Source organism: Eumetopias jubatus, unplaced genomic scaffold (genome assembly GCF_037043125.1).
Source record: "Eumetopias jubatus isolate StellerSeaLion01/CBP00866 unplaced genomic scaffold, mEumJub1_p1.0 scaffold_4, whole genome shotgun sequence".
Taxonomy (NCBI): Eukaryota; Metazoa; Chordata; class Mammalia; order Carnivora; family Otariidae; genus Eumetopias; species Eumetopias jubatus.
The window spans coordinates 76,192,280-76,216,683 of NW_028274810.1; the positions used below are offsets into that span (position 1 = coordinate 76,192,280).

The window sequence follows — 24,404 nt, forward strand, 5'->3', positions numbered from 1 at the left end:
AAATATTCTTACGTCTCTGTATAGTAAACATCAGAGGCAGATAGTAAGCAAGTTTGGTATTAATTTTATTCTGTTTTCTGTATAACTTTAAGTACATAAAGGTTTATTTCCACAGGCCTCAGGAAATGGGTAGAAGTCACAGGACAATCTCTCTTCCCACCAAAAAAGTTGCGTATTTTGGTAAGTGTCCTAGAGAGAAAAACTGTAATTTACCTTAGCAGTGCTGTGCAAGATGCTTACATAAGACCTAAAACCAGGCTACGGTGGAGATTTTCGTCCTTTGTTCAGGTGCCCAGACAGAAACCAAAAGCAGTTGAGCATGACGGGGCAGTGGAGGCAGTGAAGGTGGAGGACAGGCACCTAGCACGGAAGGAGGAAGGAATTCCAGATTTCCTTGGAATGGTGTGTTTTCCTTTTTTTTTTTTCTTGCTTAAGTCGTCTCTGTAGGAACGTGCTGGGCAGGGATCCCAGTGAAAGGAAGGGGCCAAGACTCCTTAAACTGGCCTGGGTGCAGGGCACTGCTGCAGCGGCTCACACCAGGAGAACCTACTCTCTCAGGTTCAGGCAGACCCAGGACGGAACGCAGAATGAAAGGAATGCTTACGGGAAACAATTTTGCTTGGAATGCTAGCTGGCCAAGCTTCAGCCTTTGGTCCGGTGCAACCCCTGCCTCACTTGTCAACAATGAAAAATTAGTTTGGTTAGAAGAATCAGCTAGAATCACACCAGCCTCTGCTACCTTCATGCTCATTGTTAGAAAAAGAAGTTGTGTGAACATTCTGATCTGTTAATGCCTGGGGACTGCTTTATTCTTCCAAAAGACTGTTGGTCAAATAGCCCCCAAAGGCTGAAAGCTAAAAACACACCAGTCCTGGTGTGCAGTTCCTTAAGAATGGACTGGCGGTGTGGTTGAGCCGATAGGGAAAAGCCGCACCTTCCTGCAGAAGATCAACTGACCTGCTCTCCCGCCCCAAATCTCAGCCTGAGGTATATTTCAGTGAAGGCAGGTAGCTGTGCTTCTCAAAGCAGAGAAGCAGTTTAAGAGCAGAAAGGTAGAGGAAATCTAGAAAAGAACCGTCTTGATAGAGATTTATCCCATGGTGTGAGGGAGAGGGCAAAGAACCCAGTGGCACTTCGCTTATCCAGCAATTTCTGTCACTGTGGTGACCAACTTCTGCCCATTCCATAGGGTCTTGAACTGCTCAGGGATTGGGAATTCATTCTGCAAATAAAAAAACCACATTTCAATCCAAGCTACAAAATAAATTGGGGTTAAATCTTAACACTTTCCTCCCAATGCCTGCTTCCACTAAACTCCTGGAGCAAGTAGGACGTTGTGAGAGCGAGACCAAACGTAGCAGCCTGGCCACGTAACTGGCAGCCCATCTCGCACTACCTACCTCCCCTGCCACGGACATAACGGAGGAGCACTGTGGTGCAGGAATAAGAAAGGCCCCAAGGCCAGAGAGGCAGAGGTGTGAGTCTGTTTCCTACTGTTCCTGGATCAGCAATCTTGGGACAGACAGACCTGGGAGGCGCAGATAAGGACATATACGGCTGCACGGCGCCAGTCCTATAGGGGACTATGACTCAATCCCATTCCTTGTTACTACCCTGAGCGTCTGCTCAACCTAAGAAAGGAAAGCCACCCTCCTTTGGAGCTCTACTTCAAGAGACTATCTCACACTCATGGGTGTTTGAGGTGTGTATTGCTAGGTTGGACCCACTCAGTGCAGAATGGCCATGAACTAGCTTTCTCCAATGCAAGAAATCTTCAGTCCCTCCTGTTTTTAGATCATACCACCAAAGAGATCAAGGAACTTACAAAGTCACCGCCTTCTGTAGGAATGAGGACATTCATCTCAGAAGATTTGGCACTGACTATCTCGCAATCCAGGGAATTCTTGCTCAAGTAAACGTGGCAGCCGTCTGTTTTATTGATGGAAATGGTTGGCACTTTACCCATTACCTGCAGAGGAAACCAAGAAGCTGAGTCCCAATGGCTGAGGAGAGCAACAGTAAATTTCAGGAAAAAGCTTGCCCTGTTTCATGTGATTCAGCAACTACATGAAAAGCTCACAGGTACACAGCAGATACTGGATACGAGAGGTGGGTTGGGAATGGGTGCCGGAAAGGGCTCACTATAAGAGCCAACTCCTTTTCTGCCACCAAAGCAGCTCAGCTTACAGACTCAGTAGAATCAAATTCCCACCACAGCAACATCTGTGGGTCAGCCATGTCTTTCAGTTAATTCCTCAGGGACCAAAGGAAGGAGCCAAGATATCAAGTTACCTGAACTTTGACATCCCTACTATTGATTATCTCCACAATGCCCACCACGTCATCGAACACCAGACCGAGTTTCTTACAGTTATCTAGAAGAAAGGGAACAGATCAACAGTATAACTTTTTCACGTGGCTTGAACTCACGACCCCGAGATCAAGACCTGAGCTGAGATCAACAGTTGGACACAACTGAGCCACCCAGGCGCCCCATCAATAGTATAACTTTAAAGGAAGCTACTGTAATAAATTTAAGAATCTTTAGGAATAGGGTAGGTATGGTTCCAGCCCTCTCAGACTCTAGGACAGAGCCTGCCTAGGACAATGACAAAAACTCACCTACTGTAATGGAGTTTATTTTGCCCTTGATTTGCAATGTCGTGTTGACACATTTGTATATGTAAGCCACCTGTTTCAGCTCTGTGTCATCAATCACCAGGTTGGGAATGTTCTCCTGATTTTCCTGTTAAAGAGATACCCCTTTTAGGAATCTCATCACTAATACACACTAGCCCCGAAAACAAGCTATCCCAAACTTTTGTTCTTCTAGTCTTAAGCCAGAACCCTGCACTCATTTGGCTGTGCTCTGTTTAAATCCCATCCCCACTTGCTTCCCGAGTCCTGGCATTTTTAACTCACCACTCGCCACTTCTTGCCCTCCAGTTCAAGTACAGCCGGCTCCTTCTTTGTGGTTGGCTTGGGGGATGGGCTGACTCCTGGTTTAGGTGCAGAGAATGGTTTGGGACCACTTCGTACTGGACCACTCTGAGCCTTCAGGGCAGGGTTCTTATGAGTCTTCATGTCATCAGATACATGTTTCAGGGCTGTAGGAACAACAGCTACCTTGTGCCTGACCTTCATACCACGGCTTTGGGCTGAGGCAATAACCAACTTCTCTCAGTTTTAACAAAAACTTTGAAGCCGAAAGCCAAGGCCTTTAAGATGTTCTCTCACAGGCAGTTTTGGAGAAGTGCTTTTAGAATTTCCCTTCTACCCCATGGTTCAAATATACAGTTCCATTAAAAAAAACAAAAACAAAAACATGGAATGTGTATGAAAGGAATGGGTATGTGAATGCACAGAAAAAGATCTTGAAACACACATACCGAATATATATTCACAAAATATGTAGTTTTTAAAGCAACAGAAGAAAAAGTAATACGTGATAGTAAAGAAAATATGGTAAAAGGAAAGACACCTCACCCACAGCTGACCTACCATGCCCCCTACTCAGTGTTTGCATTTAAATTCCTACTGATAGAAGTTTTGTATTTGGTTATAACCATACACACTGTTAACAAGTTTGGTTTAACCAGTTAACACTTAAAAATTTTCTCATGTTAACCTACAGTTTCTAAAAATGTCTTTTTTCTTTTTAAGGAAAACATTCCATAATCACCTGCTGCAGGCTGATAAACCTCTTGCTTTTGAATATGGCCCAATCTAAATAACCAATACTGACTGGCCCTTTCAGCTGCACCACTCCTTGTGGCTGTGGTATAAATACTAGATTTCTTCTCCAACACTGCATGGTTCACTGTAGAAAAAGACTAAATGGCTGCATATCTCATTAGGCGGCCATACCATAGTTAACCTTACTGCTGGATATCTAGGTTGTTATACCATTTTTCGCTACTACAAAAAATACTATATAATACTTGTTCTTTATTTTAGACATTTTTATAGGCAGATTCCTACAAGAGGGCTGTATAATTTAGTCCTCTACCTGCTGCGTATAGGGTGTCTACTTTTTCTGTACCAACATTGGTAAATCTTACGCAAAATTTCCATGACTAATAAACATCCTCTGAGGTAGTTCACAACCCCCTACCCCCTTGACACACACACACATACAATGACTTCCAAAAGAGACCGTGTGGTAACACCAAAAAGGCTCCAGGGTAAACTGCCAGCACTGTGCCTTGGTACAACAGGGTACTCTATATACGCCACTTAATATTAAACAACTTAACTATGGGGCAGAAGGGTTCCCTCAACTGTAATCACCCATTTCAGTTTCCATTTAAGCCAGCTTTGAGGTCCCTTTGGGCAACCTGAAGGACAGTGACACCCCAAATGAAATCTCCCATACACAGACCAGGGTTATGGTTTATAGATCGTCAGGTCTCTAGTTGGTAAGATCTAGCCCAAACAACTTACTGTACCAACTCTTCTTACCAAAATATTCACTTACCATGTGTGATACTCTCTCCCTGATTAATCTGCGCAAACAGTGCTGAGCGGGAAGCAGACTCATCTGAGCCTGAACTGGTGGGGACTGGTGGGGGTGGTGGACCTGGTGGGGGAGGAGGAGGACCTGATCCAGCAGAGGGTCCAGATGGCAATCCAGTCAGTTCTTTTGCCACAGGCCCCTGGAATAATAAAGGCAGGTGACACAGCCATCCTCTCTTCCCCTCTGTACCCTTCCTAATAGGGTCTACATGTATTCAGGGACATGGGGTACCCACTGTAGCCCTTGATGCTTTGATTCATGCTCCCTATCCACACCCAGCTTGGCTTTATTCCCTCTTACCCTTTCCCAAGGATCCAACCCAGCTCCATTTTTCAACTTTCCCATCGTTCCTTGGGCCTCTAGAGCCAGCTCTAAATCAACTTAGTGTGTCACAAGTACCTCAGCCTCAACAAGGTCAAGACTGTACAATCACCCCCTTGTTTCTATTTAAGTAAAAGACGCTGCTATCCAAGCTTGACTGTTCAATCTTCTGGAGTCTTCCAACCCCCTCAATTCCATCAAATCTTTCTATTATCTTGGTTATAGCTTCTGCAAGTTCTTCTGTACCAACCCCCTAGCATCATGAGAGCACTTCCACAGTCTGAGCACGAGCCCTTATCCCTAACCTATAAACTGAGACTCTCTTAAGGATAAGTCTAATCATTATCACTCTCTTGCTCAAATACCTATGATAGGTACTTATCACCTATTATTAAGTCTAAAAGTCATAATCAACCCTCCTTTCCAGCCTTTTCTCCCAAAAATCTGACTCTCTCCTTACTGAAGCCAGAGATGACCAATCTCTACATTTACTCTACATGTTACACGTACTCTGTTTAAGCTATGCTGTTTGCTAGCATCCCCATTTCTCCCACTTCTCACTGTTCTGTTCTTGAAAAAAGTCTCAGATCAGAGTACACCTGTTCAAAATACTATCTCTTCCACTGAGACGCACGCTCCCTTTTACTCTGTAGTCTCTATCTTTGTATAGCATTTAGCTTGGTGATTTGACTTAGGATTTTTGTATTTCTATTTTTAAGCTTCTGGAGGGTTGGGATCATGTCACTCATTCTTCCGGCTGCCCGTGAGCCCAACCGCAGCCTCTGATCCGTGTACTGAACCTGAGTAGGACTGAGTATTTCTCTGATCCTTGCTTTCTGTACTCTTTTCTTTTTTCCCTTTTTTTCCTCCCCTTTTTCTTTCTACTCTCCACTGAAAAGACTAGCATTCCTTCTTGGACCTTGGTAGCAACAAAGTCTAAGAAACTTATATGGACCCCGTCCTGAAGGGATAGAGGGAGGGAGGGAAGACTCACCGTTTTGCTCCAGGCCAGTCCGGTGGTATGGAACTCCTTAATGTAAGCCTGTAGCTCCGTCCATATACTCAAGTAAGCTTTGACCCAATCCACATGCTTCCTATCGCTGGGAGAATTAAAGAAGAACTCATCACAGATGGCCAGGGTACATTACAATAGCGATTCCAGAGCCCCTCCTATCTGTGAACTGGTATTCTCCTGGCTCTGGCGTGGCTCTGCTCCATGGCAGCTTTTCTATCATAACTGAGCTTTACGGGGCGCCTGGGTGGCTCAGTTGGTTAAGCGTCTGCCTTTGGCTCAGGTCACGATCTCAGGGTCCTGGGATCGAGCCCCCCATCGGGCTCTCTGCTCAGCAGGGAGTCTGCTTCTCCCTCTCCCTCTGTGCTCTCCCTATCAAATAAATAAAACCTTTAAAAAAAACCCCAAGCTTTACTATTCTTTTTTAACCTATTCTATTACCCTAATTAGACTAAAGTCCATTAGGATAGGGACTGCAGATCGTATCTCTTCCTATCTAGTATAGCAGTATTCCTCAAACTTTTTTAAGTATAGCAAAACCGTTTTTTCTAAGTAGACCTTAGGCAGAACATAATATACAAAACTAATAAAAGCAGACATTCTGTGCATGAAGCTGTGGTGGAGAGAAGGTTCCTCGGGCATCACTGTGGAACTCCAGGACTTCAAGAAACTTAACTGCCTTATAGCACAGTGCCTTATGTCAAAATATGCCCCTCCCACCAAAAATTTAAAACTTCCCTGGAGGAAATCATCATCATTAGATTATAGAAAGAGCACTGCACTATGGTTCAAGTCTCCCCTCTTCTTATATATTAGCTGGAAGACTTTCTGGCTATTTAGCATAAGACCTAATTTGCTCAACTGTAAAGTGTGGAGTTTAATGGTGGGGTAAATCAAAACACTGCAATGCTTAACTCCAGGTTGCTGGAAAGATCAAGGAAGTACCTGGTGTTCTGAAACTATTTCACACACATGAAGGCTATTCCTTCAGAGTAGTTACTCAACAAATGATTGATGGAAGAAAGGAAGGGTTTGGGTAATTATGCAGATGAGTGATAGCTGCCTGCAGTCACTCCAGCTCAAAACTAACAATGGAGAAGTCTGTTAGGACTGGTGAACATATGTGGTTAGACATACAATGACCCCCATGCCCCTTACTTGATACCTGTGCTTTGCCAAAACAGCCCTCCTCTCACTTTACGTAGTAAACTTCCTAGTAAATCTTACTGAACCTTTTGTTATGGGGCGAGTTAGAAATTCTCAACAAAGGAACAAAATCCACCTTGTCTAAACAGGCAAATTAAAGGGCATTCGTTGGGACACCTGGGTGGCTCAGTCAGTTAAGCATCTGCCTTCGGCTCAGGACATGATCGAGCCCTGCATCAGGCTCCTTGCTCAGCAGGGAGCCGGCTTCTCCCTTTGCCCCTCCCCCCTGCTTGTGCTCCCTCTCTGACAAATAAAATCTTAAAAAAAAAAATAAAGGGCATTCGTCCATTTTACCTCTAGCAAAACTTCCTAAACCTGAAAGGGTAAGGATTAGAAGACTAAAAGGAGCTCTACAAACCCTGGAGAAAAAGCAGAAGTGAAAGCAGAAACACTTCCTGCTTGCAAATGCAGTTTCTATGAGCCAGTATCTATCAAACTTTCCAGAAAGCAGTCCTGGGGTACAGAACCAACACAACAGCCTTAACGCCAAAGTGCTACTCCAGCAAGTAACCAGCTGGCTTGTCCCTGACCCCTTGAGAAAAGGCTGGACTTACACATCTTTGTACTCCTTGAGGACTCGGTTTGTATAAAACATGGCAGCATCATTCATTTCTTTCACATAGGGACCAGGCTTGGGAGCCTAGAGAAAGAGAAGTTGTCAGTGACTCAGAGCTTCTCCAGCTGTATCTCCTTACCGCTTTCATTCCATCCCTTCCCTCCCATGAAAGCTGCACTGCTCACCATAGCCACCCAACCCAGGGCTTGGATACTTTCGCTGACAGCTGACAAGTGATTGAACAACTTGCTGCCTCGGTTCTTCTCCCGGAAGGTTATCACTTCTTGGATCTGCTCTGAGATGGGTGCCAACAAATCAGAAAGCTTATTCTAGGGAAAGATGCAGGAAAAGATTCAGGTTAGTCTTTCTGCAAAAGCTTTATGTGTTGGGTCAACTCTGATTCTGCAGGCAAGAATTCTTCATGGGCTATAACGAACACCCAAATAAATTTTGAATTCATCCTGCACAGATTCATATGGCTAAAATATTGCTCATCCTCTCACTCTCCTCAAGCTAGATTTGGTGGTTCTTCCGGATCAGGACCCATACTCCAGCTACACCACAAAATTCTACCATTTCAGACACTTGTCTCTTTTCTGTTTCACTAATAAGAGATACCACCTCATTTCTGAGCCTTTACTCATGATGGTCTCTTCTTTTTCCATCTATCCAAATGTTCCTCAGGCTTCATGAGGAACAGCCCTCCAGCTCCAGCCACACTGGCCTCTTACAGCAGCTCCTGTCAGCGTAACCAGTTCTGGCACCTTATCACACATCAGCACAACTATTAACGGACCCATGTATGTTTTTCAATATTTCTCATTAATTTTTCAAAGACAAGGGCTTTGTCTCAGCCCTCTTTTATAATCCTTATAGTCCTCAATACATTGCTAGCCATATAGCACCTGCTGAGCAGAGATCTGCTGAATCAAATGCAATTAGAGGGCTTGGCATTTGAACAGGCAGCTTAGCAAAATGGATGAATCTTGTGTTTCCATGTTTTATCCTTTCAGTTTTATCCTTCCAGCTCAGTTTCCTGAACATCTCAATTCTCAGATCTTAGCACGAAAACAGTCTAAAGCAGGAGTCGGCAAACTTTCTCTAAAGAGCCACACAGTAAATATTTCAGTCTCTGCAGGACATATGGTCTCTGCTGCAATTTCTCAACTCTGCCATTATAGTGCATAAAGCAGCAATAGACAATAGTTGAAAGAAGGGGCATGGCTGTGTTCCAAAAATCTTTCATTTACAAAAGAGATGGCAGGCCAGATCTGGCCTGGAGACTGTAGTTTACCAACACTTAGTCTAAAGCATGGGAAATATTAACAGTGTCTCAGCTGCCTAATCTGTTGGGAAAAGTTTGAGTTTGGAGAAAAGGTTTAGACAAAATACTTTAACCATTCAAGACAGATTAAGAATTAGAGTCTAATATATTTAACATTATCTTACACTATTTTTACGTTATTTAGGCATGCTGAGGGTCCAGGGGTTTTAAAAAAGCATTAACAGAAAGCCTTATTTTATTAACCTTCTGCCTAGGAAAGTCAAATGCAGAAAGAACAAATAGAATAAAGTCTTTGGCTCTGAGAAAAATCTACATTTTTTCTGATTTTCATACCTTGGCAGCATAAAATTTTGAGGTAGGAGTAAACTTAAAGGGAGCTCCCAACCATAGAAGGATGAGGGGAGAAGCAATACTTTAGGGGTTTTAGGATCTCCACAGCACCATTACTAAAGCCCAGTCACCATGAAGCAAGAGAACCACTCTCTATGACTCAAACGGCTTAGAGGACAATATGATGAATTTGGCCTCAGTTGAGAGGTTAAAAAAGGTTGTCTACTGAGGGAAAAAGCAAGGTCCAGGAGTAAACTACGGTCCTAAGTAAAATGACAGGGAAAAAAAAAAACCACAGTAGAGTCCAATAAATACTCAATGGCACATTCTCATGCACTTTGAGTCTGACTATTTCTGGGACTTGGTGTGAACATACATGAGCCTGGAAGATCTATTTTAGCATGTTGTGATATTTAGCAGAAACTTCTCAACTTGTCCTGAGTATCAAACCACAAAGAGACCAACTAGCAGTGAACTTACGCCTGCAGGCTGCTGACACTGAGAGGCTGTAACCAAGAGAGCTCGCTCCAACTTCAGACCTGTGTGGACCATTTCCGCCTGCCAGAAAGAAGAATCACTTATCAGTGACACATTACAACTGCAGAGGGTCCTGAGAATAACCAGAAACCTCCACATTCATGTACTCTGGTAGCAACCCAGGCACGTCCTGTTGCTTTCCTCAGGTACTCTGGATTCCAGGGAGTGACAACAGAATTACATATAGCACTGTTCCTATTGGAACTCATCAGGGATACATATCCAGGAAATGAAGATACCAAGGTGAGCCTTAGATGAAATCAGTTAGCAAATGTACATGCAGTGCGATATGAAGTGCACTGAAAAATCCCTCCTGTCTCTCATCACCAAAAGAGCTCTTTTCTCAAAAACTTGCAGAAGTAAAGGCAAAGGCCAAATTTATGCCTAAATTCTCAAGGTATTTACTCCTTTAGGTTAAAGCGATTTCTAAAAGGCTGGGTCATAACTCATTCAGATTTAAAAAAAAAAAAAGCGCAGTACAAGTAGGAGAAGCACTGCTTAGTGAAACTTATGACCAGTTACATATACATATTTCTTTTTTTTATTTTTATTTTTTTAAAGATTTTATTTACTTGTCAGAGAGAGAGAGAACACAAGCAGGGGGAGTGGTAGGCAAAAGGAGAAGAAGGTTCCCCGCTGAGGAGGTAGCCCTATGTGGGACTCAATCCCAGCACCCTGGGATCATGACCTGAGCCGAAGGCAGACACTTAACTGACTGAGCCACCCAGGCGTCCCATACAAATACATATTTCTTACTTATAGTCACGGTCAAAAGAGTTTAAGAAACATGAGGCTATAAGCACTATCTAAATACAAAAATTCAAATAAGGTAATCTATTTTTTCTAGATTTGCGTTTTTAGAACATACAAGTGATACGTGTTTTTAAATCTTTGCAAATGTTACACTGTATAAAGTAAAAATGCAAACCCTCACTCTTGTATCTAAGTCCCAGTCCTACTCAGTAGAGCTACACCACTGCCAACAGATGGTACATGAAAGGCTCAAAATAGTAATCTTCCAAAGATCAAGCAACCAGTCTTGCTGAAGGGTCAGGAAGATCCTAAACATGGTTATTGCTTACAGAGGATCACTCAGAGGACTAGCAGAAAGATTTTGGGTCCCAAAGAGCGATTCAGAATATATATCTGAGTGTGGGAGTGGTGACGATAGAGGTGGCAGCACATGAAGCAAGGTGGGTGGAGAGGCACCTGTCATTGCCTACTTCACATTCTTGCTGTGAACTAAGTGTGAAAATAACACACATTAGCATAACTAATAACTATCATGCATAGTTTTATAAATGCTAAGTCATGACTATGACTCCTTTGAATAAGCCACCCTAGGCTTGGTTATATAACATGCTGGGGATCAGAATGGTAGAATGTTCTCACTATAAAGATGAACCAAGCCATATTTTATTTTATTTTATTTTATTTTATTTTTTTAACAGATCTTATTTATTTATTGTACACATATGGGGGAGGGAAGGAAGGGGAGAAAGAATCTCAAGCAGCTCCTCGCTGAGCATGGAGCTTAATGCAGGGCTTGATCCCATGACCCTGAGATCATGACCTGAGCCGAAATCAACTGACTGAGCCACCCAGGCACCCACCCAAGCCATGTTTTATGCACCAAGCAAGTTATCAGTATAAAAGAAGCCCACGCAGAAAATGTGATAAAAGCAGAGGGCCTGGAAAAATCTGAGGAACTGTTCCAGCCTGGAGTGAGCTCCTCAATGAAGGTAAAAGAGAAGGAGCCAGGAGCCTCTCAAGGGGCTCTTAAACCAAGGAGTAGGATTTGAAGACAGCCACCGGTCCTTCAAAGAGGGAAAAAGGGGCAAAACATCCTTACATGTTTCTGCACATCTCCCCCAATCTCTTTACTGATCTTCAGGTACTCTGCCACAGGACCAGCAAGCAGTGAGTCAAATACTTGCACATATGGAGCTGCTCCTGCTAAAGACAGACACATCACAAAGAATCAGTCATGCACCAGAAAGATGATGTGTTAAAAAACACTTCCACATGAAAGTGGAGAGGCAAAGTAATACAGTAAACAGAATACTGGAACATGAGTCCAGTACTACCACTAACTGACTGTGTGAACCTAAGTTCCTTTTCCTTTCTGAGCTTAATTTTCTTTACCTATAAAATGAAAATGAAAAAAAAAAAAAATCCCCTGAGCTTCCTTTTAGCTCTAACATTGTATGATTAATTTGGTGCATATGCAAAATAGGCTAATTTGCCAATCATTTGGACAGAGGAAATTTTAATATCACTTGTCACTCAACTTACACTAGAGTGGTTTTGCTAAAAAAAGAACAGGAAGTATCACACAAGCAGGAAGTTCTCATGTTAAAATAACCACAGGCCTCCCTGCGTAAGTCACTTCCTCCCTTATCTGTTCACAGGCAATGAACTTAGTAGATTAAGCATTTTGAGAAGTTAACTCCAAAGGAGAGAATACACTGTTGATAGAAAGCTTTCAGGCCAAGACGCTGTGTCTTCATTCAAAGTATTCTGCTGCGCTGTATACTGCTTACCTTTTGGAGCACTGTCTCCATGACAGTGCATGTCAGAGGCATGGGATACTGCCTCCAGGCGGCCAACTGCCCTCTCCAATCTTTCTACCAGATTTTGCATGTCAGCCATAATGTACCACCTGCTGAAAGAGATCATATGTCACTTGTTGTTTTAATAGTACATAGCACCTAAGGAAAAAAGACAGAATACTTGTGGGGTGAGGAGGATGCTAAATCTGAAGAACAGAAGAAGTTAATAATACAACAAGATGAAAAATAGACTAACATATTTGCAAAATCATAAAGACTTCTTTAAACAAGGGAGCTACCCCGAAAAAAGTGTTCAATGAAAGCAATATAGAATTTATAAATTTAATATAGAATTTATAAAGTACAGTCACATATATTATCTCAGTTTGTGCCTCCCAACAACTATTCAGGAATGGAAGGTTAATTACTACACTGTAGGGAGAGGAAACTTAATTACAGTGAAGTTAAATGACTTGCCTACAGTCACACAGCTAATTAATAGGAAAGCTAGCACTCAAATTTAAGTCTTCTAGCTCTAAGTTCAGGGTTTTTTTCCTACAACATCCTGCTGCCTACATATGGAATGCCCCAAACCAAGATGAATAGGATGTTTATTCTGCCCTCAATAATTTACAGCCTAATAGTGGGTATTTGACATGTACACACTAACAACTACAAACAAATAGAAAAAAAATGTTAAGGTGATATAAGAATGTTGCAGATAGAGTAACAGAATTTCAGGAAGGAGAAGAGCCTATCAGCTGAAAGAATCAGATAAGGATAGTATGGACATGCTGCCATTAAGCCAGGCTTCACAAATGAGGATGGTATGATCTGGACTTGCAGTAGGCAGACAGACACATCCAGAAGAGCTTTTTTCAGATCTTTCACAAGTACTAATTTATCTGAAATTAGTCTCACTCAAAGTCTAAATCCTAAAGAAATTAAGCTCTACCAGAAAAAGGAACTTCTCTGGCTTGTTCCCCATTATACACTACCATCTAGACCACTACTTGGCAAGTAGAAGGTGTTTTATTTATGAAGTTAATGAACCTGAAGCATAGCATCCCAAAACTCCAGAGGGGCAACTGTTCTGAAAGTTGCCCATACTATACACATAAATAATCATTGAATGTTTTCAAGACACACCCACATGAAATGTTTGAGGTGATAAGTGATATCATAAAAATAAGTCAGTGAAATTTCAGTCAAAGCCTTGACTTGGGAGAGATTCCACTTCAAAACATTAATTAGTTCAGGTAACTGAAGCTAAGTGAGCTCAACACCCTTGAAATTGACTAAAATGACCATAGCAATTACAATTTCCTCAAAGATGACATTTCAGAAGATCTCAACCTAACACACTGTCCTCCCTGTGGAGGAGACAGGCAGCTTACAAGACAAAGTAAGGAAGACAATATATATAGTTTTTAATTTTTAAAAAGATTTTATTTATTTATTTGAGAGAGAGAAAGAGAGCACGAGAGGGGATGGGAAGGAAGGAGCAGAGGGAGAAGGAGAAGCAGACTCTGGTGAGCAGGGAGCCTGACATGGGGCTTGATCCCAGAACCCCCGAGATCATGACCTGAGCCGAAGACAGACACTTAACTGACTGAGCCACCCAGGCGCCCCAAGGAAGACAATATAATCCCTGTCCATTCTTTTCTGTGTATAGGCTTTGGTCTCTTTGGGCCTAGTGACTTGCCAGAGAATATTTTTGTTTGTTTTTTGTTTTTATCATAGAAAAAAACTTATCTGTTAACAGTATCTTTCACTGCCATGACATCTGAACAGGCTTTCAACTCTTTTAAGACCAACCTTAATACAGCAACATTACAGGAGATAAAAATTTACATTTTTAAATAAGGATAGTAAAAAGTGAGAAAAATTTAATGCTACATTTGAATATCCGTGAAAAAAATTTAACTAGTTTAAATACTTTTGATTTTATTAAAGTATAAAATATCGAATTCTACATTTTTAAACACTATTATTTTAAAGAATCACTTATTTCTTTATACTGCCAGCATATTTTCCATACTTCCACATATCTTGACATCTCAAGAATGTTTTGATTTAAGTAATCTCTACACCCAATGTGGGGCTCAAACTCACAACCTTGAGGATCAAGAGTCGCATGCTCTTCTGACTGAGTCAGCCAGGCACCCCAAGAATGTTATTTAAAAGAGAATCAGAGAAAAAAGTGAAAATGTGAACCAAATAAACCTTTTCATTCCCTGGCCTGGAGAAGTAACAGAAGTCTCCAAGTCTCTGCTCTTCTCACAAATGAAATAGACTAGAAGCAACCAATATATTCTCCCTTATGTTATATGCCACCATCACCTGAATACCCAAATTACTGACCGTTCTGGATACCATCCAGGGACAGAGTCACATATAATCCACCACAGTCTATAAATCCCAGGGGAAAAGGCAAGGAATTCAGTAAACTCCCAAGCTATCTTCCATTAATAAATACCACCCATTCCAGGGGCACCTGGCTGACTCAGTCAGTGGAGCGTGTAACTCTTGATCTCAGGGTTGTGAATTCGAGCCCCATGTTGGGTGCAGAGATTATTTAAAAATAAAATATTTTTTCCCTTCATTTTTTTTTTTTAAGAGAGAGAGGACGTGCTCCCAAGTGAGGGGGGAGGGGGGCAGGAGGCAGAGGGAGAGAGAGAATCCCAAGCAGGTTCCAAGGTTCCATGCCCAGCGCAGAGCCTGATGCAGGGATCGATCTCATGACCCTGAGATCATAACCTGAGCCAAAATCAAGAATCAGATGCTTAACCAACTAAGCCACCCAGGCACCCTGTTAAAAATAAAATCCTAAAAAAAAAAAAAAAAAAAAAAAAGGATACCACCCATTCTGTTATAAAACACATTCCTTCATATACAATGGATACTATAGGCTGAGGCTATTGTTAACATGCAAAACAGTACAAGTGTCTCTAATGGCTGCCAGGGTTGGTGAACACTTACCTATCTTAAAAGCTTAGTAAAAGCTTCATGAGATTTTAGATCCTTTTTTTCTGTACTTCACTTGGGACTTGTAAGCTTTCATTGCTAAACAAGCTACAGTTCTGCTGTCTAACTTAAACAGAATGTAAAAGGGTAATACAGCTATCCTTTACAGGTAATCTCATTCTACCATTAACCAAACAGGAGAACAGTACTTAGTTTTTTGTTTTTGGTAGAGGCAGGGTGAAAATGTGAGATGCTATAGGAAAGAATATCCAGAATTGAAGGGACCAAAAGACACACCTTGTCTCATTCTCCATCGCCACACACATATTCACTCTTCAGGTGGTCATGCCCACTCCCAAGTCTTCAACTAGCATTATCACAGTACCATCCAGCCTGCTTCCAGAGTGGCACCACAACAACCATCTAGAGACCAATGACTCCCAAAACAGCATATCCAGCTCAAGCCATCCTTCTGGAATTTATAATTTTAGATCCAGCTTCCTTCTAGACATCCCTACCTGGATGTCCAGAAAACATTTCAAACTGAAGTATCCAAAACAGAACTCATAGTCTTCCCACACCTCCCACCCCCAGTGTCTCAGAAGTCCAGCACTATCAGTCACCTGATTGACGAAGTTAGTAACCCAGAACTATCAGGCAACAAAGTATAGTGGTTAAGAGCATGGTCTTTAGAGAAGTCAGATAGTTTGAGGATTTAAATAACAGTACTCATTGGCACTGTGACTATGAGTGTTACCAAATTTTCTGAGCCTCAGCTTCCTTATTTGTATAATGGAGACAACAGTACAAAATCCAAAGGGCTGAAGTCAGAATAAAGGGGAAATACACTTGACCCTTGAACACAGGTTTGAACTGTGCAGATCCTTTTACATATGAATTTTGTACAGTACAGTACTATAAATGTATTTTCTCTTCCTTTGATTTTATTTTTTTAAAGATTTTATTTATTTATTTAATTGAGAGAGAGAGACACAACAAGAGAAGGAACACAAGCAGGGGGAGTGGGAGAAGGAGAAGCAGGCTTCCCGCCGAGAAGGGAGCCCGATGTGGGGCTCGATCCCAGAACCCTGGGATCATGACCTGAGCCGAAGGCAGACGCTTAATGACTGAGCCACCCAGGCTCCCCTTCCTTTGATTTTCTTAACAATATTTTCTTTTCTCTAGCTTATTTTAAGAATACAGTATATAATATATATAATACAAAATATGTGTTAATCAACTATTTATGTTATCATTAAGGTTTTCAGTCAACAGATAGGCTATTAGTAAATTTGGGGGAAGTCAAAAGTTATATGCTGATTTTCAATTGCACTGGGGGGGTCAGCACTCCTGACCCCCATGTTGTTCAAGGGTCAACTGTGCATGTAGCAGTACTGGATCAGTTCTGAAAAACAGCAAGGACTCCCTAAGTGTTAACTAAATTATATTGTTCCTTACTCCCCCAAATCTAATCAGTCATCAAAATCCATAGGCTATATCTTGCTTATCTCCTGAATAGATAGATGCCCCTTGACTTCATCCTGATTGTCACAAATCAGGTCTTCATGACTTTGCCTAGATTACTGCAATAACCTCCTTGCCAGTCTCTCCTAATTACAGTAATACAACTTCTTGTTTATCCATTCTCCATACTACCACCATAATCTTTCTCAAATGCAAATGTAATTATGATAGTCTTTTTACTTAATAACATTCAGTACTCTCCCAGAGCATTCAGAGTCAAGTCCAGATAAGGGTTTCCATAATCTGGTCCTGCTTTATCTGCTACTACTCTCTTCCAGTTTTACCTCTTGCCACACCCTTCCTAAACCCACTGCAGCAAGCCAGGACTGCCTGCATTTTCCAGAAAGAATCATGCTTTCTCTCACTTCTGACCCTTCATGCTATCTACTCTGCTTGGTTGTTGTTCTGTCTCCTAGCTCCTATTTGCCTTTTAAGACTCAGCTAAAGTGTTACCCTCTCTGGGAAGCTTTTCCAGGTATGCTTTTCCTTCTCAATCTGCCTCCTCTCTAGAACTCCTATTGCCTTTTAAGACTCAGCTAAGGTACCACCTCCCCAAGAAGCATTTCCAGTTTGTGCTCCCATTACATTGTGCACTTATCAGGCGCCTGGGTGGCTCAATCATTAAGCGTCTGCCCTCGGCTCGGGTCATGATCCCAGGGTCCTGGGATCGAGTCCCACATCGGGCTCCCTGCTCAGCGGGAAGCCTGCTTCTCTCTCTTCCACTCCCCCTGCTTGTGTTCCTGCTCTCGCTATCTCTGTCTCTGTCAAATAAATAAAATCTAAACAAAAAAACCCCACAAAACATCGTGCACTTCTCTCTACCACACATTTAATATAATGGTTTAGAATCATTTATTTAATAGTTAAGAGGCAACTAGCCACTCTAAGGAAGGAACCATGTCTTTGTAATTCCAGTAGTAGTAGTAGGCACTATAAATATAGTAGGCTAATAAAGGTCCTTTACCCTCTCCCCTCAAAACAAGTCTGGCTGTCTCTTCTCTGACAAATCTGGAGAGATTTTTATTCCCCCAGGATCTTACAAATATCCCCATCTGTCAAATAAATGCTACCTTCTTGGACACAAATCACAATGATAAAGAGATCTTCAAACCAAGTACCATAAAGAAAATAACCTTATTAGTCATATAATATTAATTAAAAATATTACCTTACAGTTTTAAGTGCTTTACATCATCAATCTGTTGCTTCTCTTGAGACTTAAAATATTATGGGGTCTGTTAAGAAGATACTGATCCCCACCTTTAGAATGAAAAAACTCACAGAAGTTAAAAAGCCTGCCAGATATGGAACAACCTGTGAGTAGAGAACCTAGACTCCGAGCACAAATGTTCTGAATCCTAGTCTGAGGCTCTTCCCACCACTCCACATGACTTTTAAGCAATTAAGTGACTATGTGGTTCATCACAGCATCCAGCCCCTACTACTTGCTGAGCACAGCATTGTGGGTTCAAGGCCTCTTCATGGTGTCTTTAGTTACATTATTAGCAGCTTTCAATTTCTCTGCTTTCAGTTTTCTCCACGGAGGCCAATATTTCTTCATAGGCTAGATGACACTATTTGGAAGGCAAATGTTTAAAATAAGGCTTTTCCACAAGAATTTAGAAGTGCCAGAGTAGAAAACTACAGCTCTGCCTGATCTTGTTGTCATTTCTGATTGACAATAGCCAAGAACCAAGTGTTAGCTTCCATAAATGAATGTACAGATTCCCAACTATCTAAGTGTTCATCATAAAACCTTCAAAAAGAGAGGCAGTCCTAATTACAGAAGTCTAAGGAAAAAAACTAGGATTCAGGGGACCAAGCTTTGAGTCCCAACTCTGCCATGTATTCACTGTATAACCACAGGGCAGTCATTTAATAATGGGTCCTCACCTGGCACACAGAGATGGAAGGATCAAAGGAGATGAGTTATTTTGGGAGCCTTAAAATGCAGTTCAAATGTAAAATGTTATCACTGCACGTGGTGTGCTAGAAGACAGGTTCCAGGAGGATGGGAATTTATCCATTCTCCTCCTCCGACCCAGCCCCACCAATTCGCAGCACCTAGAACAACCTGGCACACAAAAGATGCTCATAAAATCAAAGTGCTTAGCACTGTACTTAGCAGCTACTAAAAACAGAAGACATGTGGCCCCTGCCCTCCAGAAACTTTCATTCTAATTGGGAAGACCAACACAAATGAAAATGCCAATGGAATAAATAATGATGACTACATTTTTTAAAGTTCTGTTAGAAATTAGGAAGAAAACTTGTCCTAATTCCCGGTAAATTAGGAAAAGTTATAGTATCAGCCTATATACTAGAGCTTTTTCTTTGCAGAATGTGTATGGTTCTGAATGATACAGTATAAATGACTATACGCTCTGAGAGTTGAGAAGAAATCAGTGAGGACTGGAGATAGTCAGGAGGAAAGTGGGGCATCTTGATGGAAAAAGTAAAAGAAAAAGGGAAGACACTCCAGAGCAATCAGAAGCAAGGAGGAGAGAATACGAAGGCTTTGTATATAAAGTGTGAGTAGGTTAACCTGCACAGAGCATCAAGTGTCATGAAAAATAAGGCTGGATAAGCAAGCCAGACGAGGTTATGAAGGGCACTGAAAGCCAGGCAGTATCTGAATCTGATGTTGCGATAAATGTGAAGCTGTTTAAGCATTTTGAGTAAAGGAATAATATGATGAAAGCAAAATTTTTACAGATACTGTCTGATAAACAGAATGCGATTTGGAATGGGGAAGATATTAAGGTCTAGGTTAGGTTGAACCAGGAAGCTATTAGGGTCTAAGTAGGTTGAAATGCTGCTGTTCACCAAGCTGTAAAGTAAGAGGGCTGCTGAAAAAAATATTTTTTTTATATTTGAAAGGAAAAAAACCCACATTTAGTGTCCAGCCAGATATAGAAACAAAAAAAAAAAAGAATCAATTAACCTACAAATAATCAGTTTAAGGTAACTAAGTGACCAGTACCTGAATTAAGTGGGAATAGAAAAGAATGGACAGGTTTTCCTGTCCCAAGGGAATTAGCAGGAGAAACAAAGCTGCCTTCCGTTGAATCACTGGCTCTCAGGATTAGGAGGGATTCTAGAAATCATCTTGTAAAACACCATCTGATGCCAGAACAATCCCTTCAACATCCTCAGCAATTAGTCAGGTAACCGCTGTTCAAACACCTTCAGTGTAGAGAACCCGAGACTTCTGGAGGCAGCCCATTCCATTCAGACGGCTCAAAGTATTTAAAAATTCTTCCTTATATGGAGGCAAAATCTGCTTCCCTGCAACTTCCACCCACTGATCTTGGTACTGCCCCTGGAGGTCATACAAAACAACTGTGCATTAAACACAGAACAAGTACTAACTGTGTGGTACTAACTATTGAGTACTGTAGCACTCAGAGAAGGGAGTCAAAGATGACTCAAATTGCAAATCCAGGGATTTAAAAGAATGATGACACTATAGGCAGAAACAGGTTTCTGGCACGTATTAGGGCAAGAAGATGAGATCAGTTTTGGATAAGCAGAGTCTGAAGAGGAGATGAAGCTTCTAAGTGGACAAGTATTTAGAAATAAAGCTTGGGGAAGGATCAAGGCTGGAGACTTTACAAGTTACTGGCAAAGAAATATCACAAAGTCATGAGAATGAATAAGCTCTTGGAGGGATATCACGCAGAGCAAAAAGAAAACTATGCGGTTGATTCTCCAGCAATTTCTTTTGTGGTCTGAAACCAAGAAAAATCAGAAATGGCTAGTGACTCCTGACAAAGCTGCTTCACAGTCTCATCATTCCAACAATTCAAACAATCCAATTCCTTCTGCCTATTCAAGGAAGTTGTTCAGAAGTAAATGGAACCAGGTTTACTCCTAAAGTTCTTGTCTCATCTCAACCAGGCGATTAAGCCACTGGTCTACCTGAGTTGGAAGCTGCTATGCTTAAAATGTTTTCTACTTTGTCTGTTGCTGTTCCTCTAAGTCATACCCTTAAGGAAAACTGAAAAGCAGCTATACAAGTCTGCTCGTACACGATGACAGCGCAACTATGATAACCCAACTGATCTGCTTCAAAATGCTTCATTTGGCCTTGACTTTTTAATTCTGTTCCTGAGATGGCATCCTAAGAAAATAATACGAATGTGGGAAAAGTTATAGGTAGAAGATATTCACTGCAGTGTTAACTTAGACTTCTACTGGGGCGCCTGGGCGGCTCAGCTGGTTAAGCGTCTGACTCTTGATTTCAGCTCAGGTCTTAAACTCAGGGTTGTGAGTTCAAGCCCTGTGTTGGGCTCCATGCTGGGTGTGGAGCCTACTTTATTTATTTACTTATTTGAGAGAGAGAGAGAGAGCAAGTGCACAAGGGGCGAGGGGCAGAGGGAGAGGGAGAGAATCTCAGGCAGACTCTGTGCCAAGCATGGAGCCCAATGTAGGGCTTGATCGCACAACCCTGGGATCGTGGCCTGAGCCGAAATCAAGAGTCAGATGCCCAAATAACTGAGCCGTCTAGATGCCCTGTGGAGCCTACTTTAAAAACAAACAAAACAAACAAACAAACAAAAAAACCTTAGACTTCTACTTACAGGGGAATAGCTAAATGCACTGTGGAAAAAAACTTGAAGAGAACACAAAATTTACAATATTTGTCACATTAGACATGATGGGGTTTTGGACAATTTACCCATTTATCCAAACCTTCTTTAACATAGCTAGATAATTTCTTTATACTAAAACTAAAACAAAACCCAGCTTCACTTGGATATCTCTCCTAAGGTACCACGAAGCTATAAGGCATTAGGTAGTTCTGCTCCTAACAATATAGAATTAGAGCCTAGTTCTCATCACTTGGCCCTAGTATGTCACAAAGCCAAACCTAGACATGCTAACAGGAGACATTTATGAATTGGTTGTTTTAACCCAAAAACCAAAGAACAGATACCACTTTGCCCCAGTAAAGATGCCATCAAATCTAACCCAAATCAGGAGCCACTGTTCTTGCCCAAGCATTTGGTTTCACTGAGGGAACCAATGACATTTAGTGTCTGAGTCACTGCCATCTGAGGTTTAGATTAAAAAAGAAAGGCCTATCTTCTAAGGAGGGAAAGAATCCAATCCAGTATCAGCATGTCTCCGGTTCTGTCCCCTATCTGAAATTCCAGGAGTAAAGCTAGTTAGAATGTGTAAGCTGAAGTCAGACTTAGGAACTAGCTGTTTCAATGGTTGGGGCAAATAAACAACTTTATGTGGCCATGGGTTCCCCCCTCTCTCTTATATTTAAGGAATGTTATGAAGATTAACTGCATAAGAGCATTCAGCAGAGATCTTTTACCTGTATAAGGAATAAGTGCATTGGCTGATTTCAGCTGTGTAGCTGCACAAAGATCTAAGGATGCCGTTTGTCCCTAGCCATGATTCAGCTACAGCTAGAGATATGAAAAAATATGTGACTGTTAAGTCTATAATTAAACTTAAATATAGGAATTTTAAATGACCTCTGCAGGAAAAAAACAAAAAAACAAAAAAAGCAAGCTCACTCCTTCCACGAAACATTTCAGCTATATTTTCCAGTCAAATGGAAAAGTTTAACACTGCAGGTCTGGTAATACAAGGCAAACAAAGCTTTATTATAGCCAAGGAACATTTTTAGAGTTTTGATTCTTTTTATTACGTTTACATAATGGTATATCAAAAAAGAAAGTTTCATGGTGAATGCATGATTTGCATTAATTTAAAGATAATTCAACTCTAACAATTTAATCAATTAAAATAAACAGAGTACCAACATCATAAACTATAAGCAATTTAAAATAAATGGTAATCCCTGTTCACTAAACCAAGCTGTCTAAATACAGGCACCATGAACATAACAGGAATTTATATATCCAGTACAAGGGATATATAAATATGCTGACTTGCACTGCCAACTAACCCAAAGCTTTCTTCTAGTGAGTGCCTAATCAGAGGTACTCTATCAAGATCACATCCTCTGAGGAAAACCAAAAAGGCAAGTCCTTCAAGTACCACCCAGAAATTCCCTGAATAAACAATAATTCTTGATGCCTCAATGAAAAATGATTCATTCACTACAGGATACCCAGTGCTTATCATGTGCATACATTGTACTAAGCATGGCCATGAAGCCTGCCCTAGAAAATTTAGTTGGAGAGATAAGACACTGCATAACATAGTTATGATACTTTCCAAAACGGTGGTTCTCAATCAGGGGCAATTCTGTCCTCCAGGAGACATTGGGCAATGTCTGGAGACATTTTTGGTAGGCACAACTGAGCAAGTGCTACTGGTATCCGATGGGTAGAGGCCAGGGATACTGCTAAAAACCTACAATGTACAGGTAGGACAACCCCACAATGAAGAACCATCCAGCCTAAATGTCAATTGTGCCAAAGTTTCTAAGAAACCCTGTTCTAGTATAATAAGGAGCAAAAGGGAAGCGCAAGAGGTATAAATAAAATGCTAATGTAGTAGTTTAGGACTTTGTAAATTAGAATGTCAATCTGTATCATCTAATGAAAATTAAGGTAAGAGTCTGTCTGTGGAGAATTTTGTAAACTGGACAATGGAGTTTAGATTTGATTCTTTAGGAATATGAAGCCAGGTCAGGATAAGAAGACGAAAATGGTTCTTTTTAAAAGATTAGCCTGGTTATGGTAGAGAAGGTGAAATTTAAGTATGAAAGCCAGGTTAATAGAAAGTAAAAAAAGAAACAATTCAAAGGGATAATCACCAGAACTGGGTAAGATATAGCTTGAGGATCCTCAGATTTCAAATCTCAGAATTAAATTTCCAACCAGAGGGTTCAACCTCCAATGACACTTTGCATTTGCTCGGTTAAGTAAAACACATCTTTGACCCACAATGCTTCACAGAAAACTGAAAGGAGGAAGTCACTTTTTAAAGGCTTAGTCCCTGGTTAAAAAAATAATTGCAACGTATGTATGTATAACCAAGAAAAGGGGTGAGAAAAAAAGATTGCTCCTCAAATTGGAAACCAAGCATTTTACAAATTAAACAGCTAACTTCTCAGAGCAAAAATACGCTTACTGAAATTTAACAATACCACCACTTTTGGTTTGCATGACAGGTTGTACTTGACAAAGTACTTTCACTGCTACCATTTTATTTAAACTCCTCTCAGACATAAATTATGTCCACCTGATTGATGAAGTATTTCTAGTGAAGAAAAAGGTGGGAAATTCCTACAGAAATGTCTTTATGCTGGATCAACACAACTCAATAAACAAACTGCCAACCACAGAATAAAACCCAAACACATTCAAACAAGGCATCAAAAGCCCTTCCTAACTTGGCAGCCATCTATCTACCTTTTTTTCTGGTCTGGTCTTTTGCTGCAAACTCCAGGCAAACTCCAATACTTCACTGAATGTAAGCCCTTTCCTGCCTCCACATCTTTGCTCTTGGCTTCCTCTAGCTGGGATACCTTATCAGACATCCTTGCCTGGATGTGCTGCAAACACCTCAAATAAAATATGTCCAAAATTCATTTTCTTTCCATGCTACCTCCCCAACTTACCCTTTTCCTATTACTTACCCTAGTGAATGGTACCACCCAGTTCCCT

General features: G+C 41.2%; 1 protein-coding gene across 5 annotated transcripts in view; it reads right to left on the minus strand.

The window, feature by feature from the left end:
- Positions 1-48: 48 nt before the first annotated feature.
- The window catches only part of CAP1 (cyclase associated actin cytoskeleton regulatory protein 1), a 26,441-nt gene continuing 2,085 nt past the window's right edge, over positions 49-24,404 (minus strand). For 2 of the 5 annotated variants that reach the window (XM_028123284.2, XM_028123282.2), the window contains exons 2-13: positions 12,307-12,428; positions 11,616-11,719; positions 9,707-9,784; positions 7,797-7,940; positions 7,610-7,695; positions 5,832-5,937; positions 4,478-4,655; positions 2,923-3,107; positions 2,623-2,746; positions 2,293-2,375; positions 1,826-1,969; positions 49-1,222 (exon numbers count right to left, since the gene is read on the minus strand). In XM_028123284.2, coding sequence (XP_027979085.1) covers positions 1,139-1,222; positions 1,826-1,969; positions 2,293-2,375; positions 2,623-2,746; positions 2,923-3,107; positions 4,478-4,655; positions 5,832-5,937; positions 7,610-7,695; positions 7,797-7,940; positions 9,707-9,784; positions 11,616-11,719; positions 12,307-12,415 — 1,425 coding nt within the window. In that variant the 5' untranslated portion in view covers positions 12,416-12,428 and the 3' untranslated portion in view covers positions 49-1,138. The remainder of the gene's footprint in view (positions 1,223-1,825; positions 1,970-2,292; positions 2,376-2,622; positions 2,747-2,922; positions 3,108-4,477; positions 4,656-5,831; positions 5,938-7,609; positions 7,696-7,796; positions 7,941-9,706; positions 9,785-11,615; positions 11,720-12,306; positions 12,429-24,404) is intronic. The other 3 variants (XM_028123285.2, XM_028123281.2, XM_028123286.2) reach the window with 2 other exon arrangements.